The sequence below is a fragment of the Athene cunicularia genome (genome assembly GCF_003259725.1).
Source record: "Athene cunicularia isolate RWA chromosome Z unlocalized genomic scaffold, athCun1 chrZ_part2, whole genome shotgun sequence".
NCBI classification, from domain to species: domain Eukaryota; kingdom Metazoa; phylum Chordata; class Aves; order Strigiformes; family Strigidae; genus Athene; species Athene cunicularia.
The window spans coordinates 17556306-17567623 of NW_020799143.1; the positions used below are offsets into that span (position 1 = coordinate 17556306).

At 37.7% G+C, this 11318-nt stretch overlaps 1 protein-coding gene across 1 annotated transcript in view; it reads left to right on the plus strand.

The window, feature by feature from the left end:
- SMC5 (structural maintenance of chromosomes 5) overlaps positions 1-11100 on the plus strand; it is a 49432-nt gene extending 38332 nt beyond the window's left edge. The window contains exons 18-24 of the mRNA XM_026866159.1: positions 1680-1805; positions 2431-2526; positions 2924-3025; positions 3234-3353; positions 7563-7742; positions 7834-7929; positions 10767-11100. Of these exons, the coding sequence (XP_026721960.1) occupies positions 1680-1805; positions 2431-2526; positions 2924-3025; positions 3234-3353; positions 7563-7742; positions 7834-7929; positions 10767-10907 (861 nt within the window). The 3' untranslated portion in view covers positions 10908-11100. The remainder of the gene's footprint in view (positions 1-1679; positions 1806-2430; positions 2527-2923; positions 3026-3233; positions 3354-7562; positions 7743-7833; positions 7930-10766) is intronic.
- Positions 11101-11318: the final 218 nt, after the last annotated feature.

The following is an 11318-nucleotide window of genomic DNA, read 5'->3' on the forward strand; positions in this document are numbered from 1 at the left end:
TTGCCCCCCCCGCCATGTGACATTTTCCTGCTTCTCTACAATAGACCTTATGAAGTGGAGAGGGAATATCTAAAATAAGACCCTTTTTTTTTTTTTTAACCTTTCTGAAAACATCAACCCAATGTAGAAAAATTAGCTTTACATTGTGTTTCTGAACACTGCGAAATGCTTACCTCTAATGCAGAATCTGTTTCCTAGTGATTGGTGGAGGGAGGGAAACCCAGGATTTTTTAGTTGATACATGCTGTAGAGAACAGCAACCCTAATTCTTGAGTGTAAGAACTCCATCGATGATCACTCATGATTGTATTTAGTAAAGATTAATTAAATTGCCAGAAGGTAATGTGAGTTGCTATCAATGTCTGTGTCCTGTATTTTAAAAATGTGGAATAAATATTTACCTAACTGTATCCTCTCCAAACAAACACTTCAGAGGTTTTTTTGCCACTGGAGGGCTCCCATATTTAACTGAAGTGTACAACAATAAAAACTGGGAAGATAAAGCTCTCCAAATGTAGGAACTTAAGTAAACCTTCCAAGTTTTCAGAAGAAAGTTCTGAAGCAAAATACTGTGCATATGGATTTTGAGTTAGAATTGTGTGCCTTTGATAAAAGTAAAAACCAGTGTATTCCCATGGTGTAACTGTATGTTAAAAAGGTGCATGTGTAATTACTGAGTAAAATCCCTGGTTTCTTGGGGTGTACTGCTTGTCACTTCTTAAGTGGTTGACAGCTTCCATCTATCTCCAGTTGGGTGCTCACTTGAGCTGGGAGACAGCAGCAAGTGATTACTCCCAAGCACTGCCAGTTTAGCATTTGGAAGCAGCAGGCCTGCAGTAGGGACCATGTGTATAGAGAAGTGAGTGAGATTTCTTGGGACAAAGGGGAAGAGATACTTAAGGTTCTAAAAGTTTTTTTGCCTGAATACTGTTTATTTGAGATAATCTTTAGCTTAGTCTTTCATGAAGGTATCATATTTTGTGTATTGTATTTTAACTACTATTGTGATAACATTGCATTATAAAAATCATAGGTCTGGGGTAGCCACTTATCTATGGTAAGTGCCAAAGAGTTTAGCCTTGAGACCACTGTTCAAAACCAGAAACTATACCTACTTTTAACTTATTTTTCAGCACTAGTTTAAAAATCACGTGTGTTTTCGTTTTTGTATTATGCTGGCTGTATTACAGAAGTAGAATATGGAACAGCAAAGGAAGTACTTCTGATTGTGTCATTGTTTACTCTAAAATTTCAACTAAAATACGATTCAGTATATGTCCTGTCCACCGTGTTCTCCCAGGTAGATAAATATTGTTAAATGGTAGTTAATAAAAAATAAGGAGCTCAGTAGTGTATTTTGACTTATAGGGAATTTCCTCTAGTCTGTTTTGAGACATATATTGAATCTACATGCACACTTGTCTAGTTGACAGAAAATAAATTTAGCTATATTACAAGAATATGCTTTTGACCAGTTTACCTTGGCATCTCTTGACTTCAAGCAGAGAGGCAGAATGAATTTTGTGTATTAAAACAGATTTTCAATCTTTAAACAGTCTGATTTTAGCTATATTCTCTGATCGATGTTCTTTGTTGCTAGTATGCTTAGTGTCACCTCTGGAAATTTATAATAAAGAAAAATATATGTATTTTAATATCTTTAATATATTTTCTAACAGGAAAAATTTAATGAACTGGATGATAGGAAGCAAGTTCTTGCTGAAAAGTGCAAGGAATTGCTGAAAAAAGCTCGACATGTTTGCAAAATGAGTCTGAATCAACAGCTTCCTATGGAATTCCAAACTGTATGTACACAAACAAATCTCCATATATTTCTTAAATTTTAGATGATGTAAATCCTTCTAACTTCTCCAGCAAATAATATTATATATTTTATATTAGAAGGCTACCAGTAAAGGATCATGTGTACTTCTGTTAGTGATAACTCATGTACTGTCATTTAGAGCACCTTTAAATAGTGCTGGGTTATCCTTGGACTATTGCTTTGTTCTATGCACAGGGAGAGAAAATCTGATCTGAAACTTCAATCAAAATCCATAGTCTTGTGTTCACAGAAATAATTAGAGGCCATATTTTTCTATCTTGTTCTAATGAAGCAACACAAAAGAACTGAAGTATTTGCACAGCTTAACTAGCATAGCCTCTGGCTTATACCAAGTCTATGAGCGTGTGTACCGACACAAGGCAGACAACTAAGGAACAGTTCATTGTGTATCCTTGTTATGCAGTAGCATTTCTAGCCTTTCTCTGTCCAGAATAGTTTGAGGGAATTTTGCTATGTGGAATTTTGAATATGTGACATCCTGATTAAAGGTAATGGAGTATTTTATGGCTTACTCGATTTCTTTCTAGCAAACTTGAGAGTTTCATTAGTATTGCTATGTAACGTTTGCATCCTTTCTCTTGTAGGCTTTTCAGTCTCTTCCGACCACATTGGAGGAAATTGATGCTTTTCTGAATGAAGAGAGAACCAGGGCCTCCTGTTTCACTGGCCTGAATGTTTCAGTATGTTCACTGCTTTCCTTCCTCCCTCTCTTCCTCTCCCTACACCCGTATTGTACTTGCTTCCCACTCTGTGCTAGATCTCTTAGTATAATAAGCTAGACAGCAGGAACAATGTGCTGTAAATGCCAGATTCTGCATCTATTAGAATTTTAAATAGGTTCTTTCAAAAGAACAGTGTGTTCTGTGCCTTTTTAGAAAAAAAAAAAAAGTTGCAGTAACCTGAAATAAGCAACAATTTACAGTTACTTTGCTTTGAAGCAGGAAATGTATCTTGTTTAGTGTGCAGTGCAATAATCTGTATAATTGTGTTTGAAAAGAATCAGTGCAGTGTGATATTTTTACAGACAGAGTTAGAATTGGCAAACATTTTGTTGATTGCTTTTTTTTATTCTGACAGGTTGAAGAATACAATAAGCAGACTCAGGAGATACAGCAGTTGAAGGAATATCTAGAGGAAAAAAAAAAGGAATTGAACGACTATAAGCAAAAGATTTCACAGGTAATAGCTGAAATTACCACTTCTGTATCAGTATGTCTTTATTAGAATAGAATGCATGTACAGAAATAAAGGGTAACTACCAAGTTACCTTTAGTATAAACTGAGATTTAGCTTCTCTAATTATATTTTTTAATTTAAATGCTATCTGTAGAAGCAAATTCAGTTTTTAAAAATGATTTTGCATGAAAATGTCTATGTCTACTTCTAGGTCAAAGAAAGGTGGCTAAACCCCTTGAAAAAGCTGATTGGGAAAATTAATGTGAAGTTCGGTAACTTCTTTCGTTCTATGCAGTGTGTTGGTGAAGTTGATCTTCATGTGGAAAATGAGGTATGATATGTTTTTTGTATGGAAGAGTAACATTTTTCATGCATCATCTTTTGCTTGCATAATGATAGACAAATATAACAAATGGTCATTTGGATTGTCAGAAAGATGTTATTTTTTAAAAAACAGTAAACATTTACTGATGAACACACTTTTTTGTGCTAGAACTGACATATAAGTCTGATTAAAGGAAAATATCCGGATGCATAGGACTTCAGCTCACTTACTTGGAAGCTTCTTGCAACTCACAGGGCTTGGTTAGAAGTATTGTGTTTACTTTAGCTTTAACTCAGATTGATTAGGTTAGTGATTTAATTCTACATTTTGTTAATTTGTGCTATCTAGTGGCTAAATCTACTATTATTAAGTGTTGCATTGATTTGGTTCTACATGTAGTTTCTACTCAATTCTGCTTGCATATTGTCTGTTTTCAAAGTAGCAGTCATTTGGCCCAGCCTATTACACCCTCAGTAACATTTATGGGCAGGGGTTAGCTCTGATAAAGAGTTTAAAGCATCAATAGTACCTTGTGGAGGAATATTCAGTGCAGTGGGCTAAGACAAATCGGTTATTTTGTTTTAGATTGATACCTGTAATGATGATTTTAAGACTTTCATATGTAATACATAGACTCCACGATAGTGAAAGCTGACAAACACTTTTTGGCTGTTCTAAGCTACTCAAGCTGCTTTTCTTAAAATATTTGAAGTGGTAGTTATTTGGTAGTTATTACTGGGGCAGAACAGTGACTGACAAGGTTCTTTACTGCATAAAAATGTTTACATAGAAACTAGTATTATGAAACAGTAGGGCATTAAAACATAGTTCTTCAGTTCTTTTGATAATTACCTGCAGAGTCAGATCTGTATTACACAAATACTATGTTTTATCTTAAAGTAAGTTGTGAGAGAGTACACAGAAAAACAGTAAAGCTGTTCAAAAGCAAAGAAATACCTTCTTTGGAAGGTCTTGCTTTTTTTTTTTTTTTTTTTTTTTTTTTTTTTTTTTTTTTTTCTCTCTCCAGAGATGTAACAGGTAGTTTAGGAGGGCTGGTGGTACTGTGCCAATGACTTAAAACCTTTTCCTCGCGGGGTCAATGCCTATAATACAGAGAGGTGGATTATCTGTTCTAGAGCTTGGATTCCTTATCCTTCTTCTCTGAAGGAGACTCTTGCCCTGACCTGTAAAGAGATGCTTGAGACAGAATGATCTTTGTTAAAAATATTCCTGTGACACTGAAGTTCAAGCCTCTGTTAGATCTCAAGGTTCCTGAAGGGCAAGCTGACAATGTCCTTGGTGATAGTACCTTCTGGGGGTGAAACACTTGACTAGGTTCTTCCTTGACGTTCTAGCAGAAACATCAGTAAACGTTCTGACTTTCCTTGGTAGCACTTGGTGTTGTGGTTTGAACTCGTCTGGCAACCAATCGACATGTGGCCGGCTGTTCACCTCCCCCCTCCCCAGTGAAATAGGGGGGGACAAAAGAAGAAATTTGTAGGTTGAATTTAAAAAAAAATTTCAATAGTAGCAAAACCAGAAGTAACAGTAAGTCCAAAACAGGTAAAATGCGGCAGTAGCTCACCAAGCATGGTGACAGGTACACTGCAGCGATCCGGCCGCACCAGAAAATCCCACCATGCCACCCTGGAAACTGAAGATGGTGTGAGAGAGAGCCCGCATCCAGCTATATACTGAGCATGGCGTCACACAATACAGAATGCTCCAATGATTGATCAGCCTGGCCCTCTAGCTGGGCTTCCTCCCAGCCCAGGGGAAGTGGGGGGGGCTGAAATCAGGACACTTGGTAACTAGAATTCAGAGTGCTAGCAGTGATAAACCTCACCTTCCTCGATTCCCCACAGGGAGTTTTGAGCATCAATCTTAACAGGTCCTGGAATATCCGTCACTTTTATATGAACTGGCATTCCCAGTAGTCTGGCAACGAAGGCCTAGCTTTCTGAAGCCATGGTGGCTGTGCTGGAGGGAAAATCTTTTTACTGGAGGCTTTGCTAGCCTGTGTCTTGTACACTCTTCCCAACCTAGTTTCAGTCTGTGCCAATGAATACATCTGAAAGTATGGTGGGCCTGGAGGCCTTAGGTCTTGTTCTTTGTTTCTCCTTACATGAAATCATGGTGTTCTTGATGTCCTACAGCCTCATCACTTTCCAAACAGTATAGCAAAAGCTCTGCAAGTATCTGTTAGAGAAGAAACACAAACTAAATTGTGAACTTAAGGATATTTTGTCCCTTGACTATGCTAAGTGTTCCTTGTCATAAGCAAGCCAGACTGTGGGTTTGTTGAGTTTGATCATGACAGTTAAGCACCAAATCCTACTAAAATGGAAAAACTTCATCTATGCTATAGTGCTGTTATCTTCACTGGTCAGGAGAATGTCTTATTAGCTCCCCTTAGCAAAATACTACCTCCAGAAAGGTCAGCACAGCAGCATTCATTTGTTTTGAAAGCATGCCCCACAATTTTCCTTCCTAGGCTCCTGATTATCAGGCATGGCTATCAGACTACAACCTGCAAATCCAAGAAGCTGATTGTTCTTCTGATAAGCTGCATTAAATGCCAAAGAAGAAATTTCTTCCGTAGTGGGGGAGAATTAAATGCTAAGCAAAATCAGCTTGCAAGTAGTTTTAGTTGCATTAAGCATTTCTTTGTTCCAGTGTGTCTGTTATGGTCATAAGCTCTCCTTTTCAAGGCAGGTCTTCAGTTTGTCTTTGAAGTGCCAGCCTCTTGCCAACAGGGAAGACATCAAGGGTGAGAAAGGTGACCTGTCTTCAAAATTGGAAAAAGTTGGCACTTAGCAAACATGAGATTATAACTATGTAAGATCACCTTCGTTCTGTCCTGAAGTGTGTATGCATTTGCCTCAGCCTCAAGGATTTACAGTTCCATGTTTCTGTAATACCGATATATCAGAAGAACTGGAGTTTGTGGTAAATACCAATACAAAACCTTAACTTTCCAGTCCTGAGCATGTTTGACTGCCTGCAGGGGTAGTAAAACACCAGAAGCACCAAAAGATGGCTTGTTCTTCTTATTAACAGATTAGCTGATATGAGAGGATTTGATAGAACCTCTCCAATGTTAGATGCTATCTGATATGTACATTACTCATTCCAAAGCAAGACCTAAAGGTAGCAAAGGTGATGAAAATTGTTCCTACAGAGTTCATGTTCCTTAAGGCAGTTTTAAGAGTTTAAAAGCCACCATGAAGTAAATAAGCCTTAGACCTTGTTGTGCTTTATAAAAGCCAGCCCTACAATGGGACTCTGCTCTGCCAGGTCACCCAGGTTCATAAGCCTTTTGAGGACTGTTGCACATGGCAGTGTGAACCAAACCAGCATGTGCCAGCTTCTATGGGACAGGTTCCTCATGGTCTCTTTTCCACAGCTGTCTTTTCTCAATCTAGAAGTATTCTGTGAGTCACCTCCAGAATCACCTCCACTCCTTTCTCCTACCCTAAGCATTACAACTGTGTTATCAAAAGAACATGAGTCAGTCACCTCCAAGTGCAGGATTTATGCTTCCATAGTGAATAAGGATAGACCTCTTGGAACTCATATTCCTGAAACTTCTGAATCTTCCCTGTAGCTCTCATTGACTTGATAGGTGCATATAAAGGTTGCATCTTATGTAGACCAGACAGTAAGCAATCATTATGGGCTTTCTGCACTGGGGATTGCATTCCCATTCCTGTGTTTACCTGAACTTCAGAAATATCAGCGATTACTTCAAAGGCTACTTTTTTCCTTTTCTTTTCTTTTTTTTAGAAATCATGAATGTATTTCCTTGCGTGGGCCTTCTTTTGAACCACATTTGTTATCCCCACACCTATGCCTGTACCCTAGTGCATTTTTTTTCTGATGAATGAATTTATAGAGGCATTGCTTGCTGCTTTTTCTAGCCGAGAATGTTTTTCTTCTTGTCAACATTCTTAATATGTATGACGTCTTTGTTACCAGGGACTCAGAAACTAACAAACGATCACAGGGAGGGACTGATAGTGAAAATTCTCTGTCCAACAAGAATAAATCAAGGAAAATATATGAAACAGAGTTAATATATTGATATTAAGTTGAACCTGAGTAGTTCGTAGACCCTTATAGAACATTTGACATAAATTTCCTTCAATTTGCATGTCATTATCAAATAAGCTACAGTACAGAGAAACAGAGTTTAACATGTGTTGACTTTTATAGGAGGAGTATGACAAGTATGGGATTCGCATTAGAGTCAAATTCCACAGTGGCACTGAACTTCATGAATTGAATCCATATCATCAGAGTGGAGGTGAGAAAAGTGTTTCCACTATGTTGTACCTGATGGCTCTGCAGGAACTCAACAGATGTCCTTTCAGGGTTGTAGATGAAATAAATCAGGTGAGGATCAATAGTGTGGTATATAACCGTTTACTGTACAGAAGCTTTTGACATAGTGAAGAAAACAGACTTACTTTCTTTTTTCTGTTAGGGAATGGATCCAGTGAATGAGAGAAGAGTTTTTGAAATGGTTGTGAAAACTGTTTCTAAAGAGAGCACATCTCAGTACTTCTTTATTACACCAAAGGTGAGTGGCAGGAAATGAAATTGAAGGTTTAATGTGGAGAGTTGAGTCTTATGTGATAATATCCCTATAAACACTGTGTAACTTATCTCTGTTTTACCTAAGAACTTAATATTAAAGGGTAACTGTGAGAGAATTTGTCCATTTTAAGGACAGCCCTGACAGGAATTCAGACAACTTATACCAAAGCTTATCTCATCATAAACACAGTCTGGAATTGTGGCCTCTGTGGAAATATCACAGGTTAACCACCAGTGGATAGGGGTACCATGTAACAAGGCTGTCAAATGTAATGCCTCTAACTCACACAAAATTGGGATTGTAGCAGAGACGAAATTTCAGACAAGTCAGATAATGATACTGGAACATGCTAGTGCTGCTGATGTCATAAGAACTAGAGAAGTCCCACATCAGTGTAGGAAAACAAGTCAAGTAATAATCTAAGACTTGCAAGCTCAGAAAAGATCAGTGCTATGCTCCATGAAGAATGGCTTGTAGAGGACTTTGCAGTCAAGAATGACCAGTGCTTAACTGTGCTCTTCTGTTAAGGTAAAAAAAAAAAAAAATCAAGCTAATTGACTTAGTAGGTGATGGAGTGATGCAAAAGGACTAGTAATTAGGGTTGCTGTTCACCTGCACCTTTAGCAGAGGCTAGTATTGTGTTCAGCTTGATCCAGGACATACTGAACCAGTAAAGATTACTTGTGCACCAAGGAGACAAGCAGTCAGTAATGGGCTGTACACTTTTTATTCACATAACAGTTCTCCAGCATCCCGTACTTCACTGTATTTTAGAAAATCAGGCTGGTATGTGCTCTTATTTTCTGTAAATAAGCAGTTGAAGAGCCTGAGAAAAAACACCTACAGCATTTACCTGCCTGAAAGAAAGACGAAGATGATGCTTGTTGTTCCTTCTGGTCTTGCACTGTACTTAGCTCCGCACAGTTTGGTAGTTTCCTGTCCACATACTTCCTTCTTGTTCTGTGTGTTATCTATCCCCTTTTGTCTTTTTGCAATTTCTCTCCTTATTGGATGTGCTTTTCTGTGCCCTATCCTGCCTTGAGTGGTTTGGATATTGAAAGGATAGAGATAGCTCTAGTAACTATAATGCTTCCCACCTGTAAGGAACTATAGAAAGTTACTGTCTAGGGCTCAGAGTCTGTTGTAAAAGTTGTGTTCATTGTCAGATTATTAAAAATAGAGCGGGGGAAAATTGTGTGTGCAGAGCTAACCAGAAAGAGTAAAAATGAGAAAGCAGAAATAAGAAATTGCTGAGCCTTAAAAAAAAAAGTCCATTTAACTTTTTGGAAAGAGGAAAATCAAGGAATGTGTGGCACCGCTGTTCAGCAGCAACAGATGGCATTATGAAGAGGTGGCCAAAGGTGTTTCCTTCTTTCCTCTCCTCCTCCCTCACTCCCACCCGCTCTCTCTTAGCTGCAAGTAGGTGGTCACCACAGTTAACATGGTGAAGTTGTAATGGCCTACCACAGAGAGCATTATTGAGATAGCACTCCATGTAAAGTTTTTAGTTGATGAGATAGTTTGAGTGGGCTGCATTGGAGGATAATTAAAAGGCTGTACAGAGCAGGCTGATGAGAAAGCCAGGCTCTACTATTCCAGTGGTTTACCTGCAGTTCCTATGCTGTATGTCATCACTTACTAGAAAGCAAGTAGGTAATCACATACTACAAAGTATGACAAATTGCCATAGTAAACTAAGTTCTGTGTATATATCCTGTGGATACAGGAAAAACTGTTGTTATTTATTTTTTCAGTATATTGACACTTTACCCAGCTATATTTTTAAGCAAGCTACAGAGGGGAAGGGGTGTAGATTAGTATGCAGTAGAGTTGATTAGGGAAATTGTATTCTGAATAGTTGTGATTCACTTGTCAGAATGAGTAGATGAACGTGTTCCTTAGGAGATTGAAAATCAGTATTTTTAATATCAATCTGTGCTGAAACAGATTATGTTTATTAAACATGCAAATAATCACCATGTTGGGAGTGAACTCTGCTGTAGAGCGAGATTAGTATTCAAAACAATCTTAGATTAGGTAACTATTTGAAAACAGGATGCGTTTCAGCACAGACAAGCATAGGACTTGGTATTTAAGTGGAAAAAAATCAGCAATCTGGTTTAAGGCATAAATGCCTAAATGAGTGGAGAGAGAGAAGTTATTGTAGATGACAAGTTGAGCATCAGTTGCAAGTAAATTGCTAAAAGTCATCCTGAGCATTGCAGATAACTCTAGAGATTGCATGACATCTATCAGTCTGCTGGGATTGTGCCTGACAAGGTTTGGACAATGGTAAGCATCGAACTTTGGCTGTTACAGTTCAGAAAAGTATTACAGTGTCTGGAGTTACTCCAGAAGACAGCAGTTTAACTTTTAAGAAGTTTCGAAAGGTGTGAGTTTCCACTGATGGACATTGCTTAGCTCAGAGGAGCATGAGGCTGAAGAGAAACATAATAATTGTGCCCAAGTAACTCTACCTCCTGCCTTGCCATGGCAAAAGGAGGAAAAAAAGCCGATATTCTCTGTCCATTGTGGAAAGGGGAAAAGAGTAATTACTCATTTGCAGCAAGAAGGTACAGATTAGATACAAAGTCTTCTTGTAGTAAGAATAGTGAAGTGTGGAAATTGCCTGAAGAATGAGTGGAGTCTTTCTGGGGGTGTTCTAGGATCAAATATACATAATTTGTTAGAAAGTCTATAACCCTGTCATATTGACCTTTATAGATCTAACGCTTTACGTAGATGCCCTTCATGTTTTTTAGATAAAATGGGGAACATCTCTTCTAGCTATTTTGACTGGCTTTTGTGTTTTTCCTCAGCTCCTGCAGAATCTCACTTACAGTGACAAGATGACGGTGTTATTTGTCTACAATGGACCTTTTATGTTGGAGTCAAACAAATGGGACTTGAAGTCTTTCTGTAGGCGACGGCGACGACTTGGAAGGATGGATGAGCAGTAATACATATATATAATGTTTTGATAGAAGTTTTTGTTACATCAGACTTTCCAGACTTCAGAAATTGTGAAAGATGAGAACCCGCAAAGAGTTGATGATTAAGAACTTCAATTTATAAGACTTGTGTTAGGAATGTTCGGATTTGAAGTTTGATTTTTTTCAATAGTAATTTTAAATAAAAATGAAGTTTCTTGTATTTTGCTATTCTATTAGTAATGTAGCATCAGAAGTAAAGTTAATTTTTCTAGGTTATACTGGACTAATTCTATGTCTTTCTTTTCTCTCTCCCCCCCCCCCAAAAAAAAAAAAAAAAAAAAAAAAAAAAAAAAAAAAAAAAAAAAAAAAAAAAAAAAAAAATTGGAATTCACTTTTGGAAAATAGTGTTCCCCTACCACAGCTAAGGATGTTCCTCAG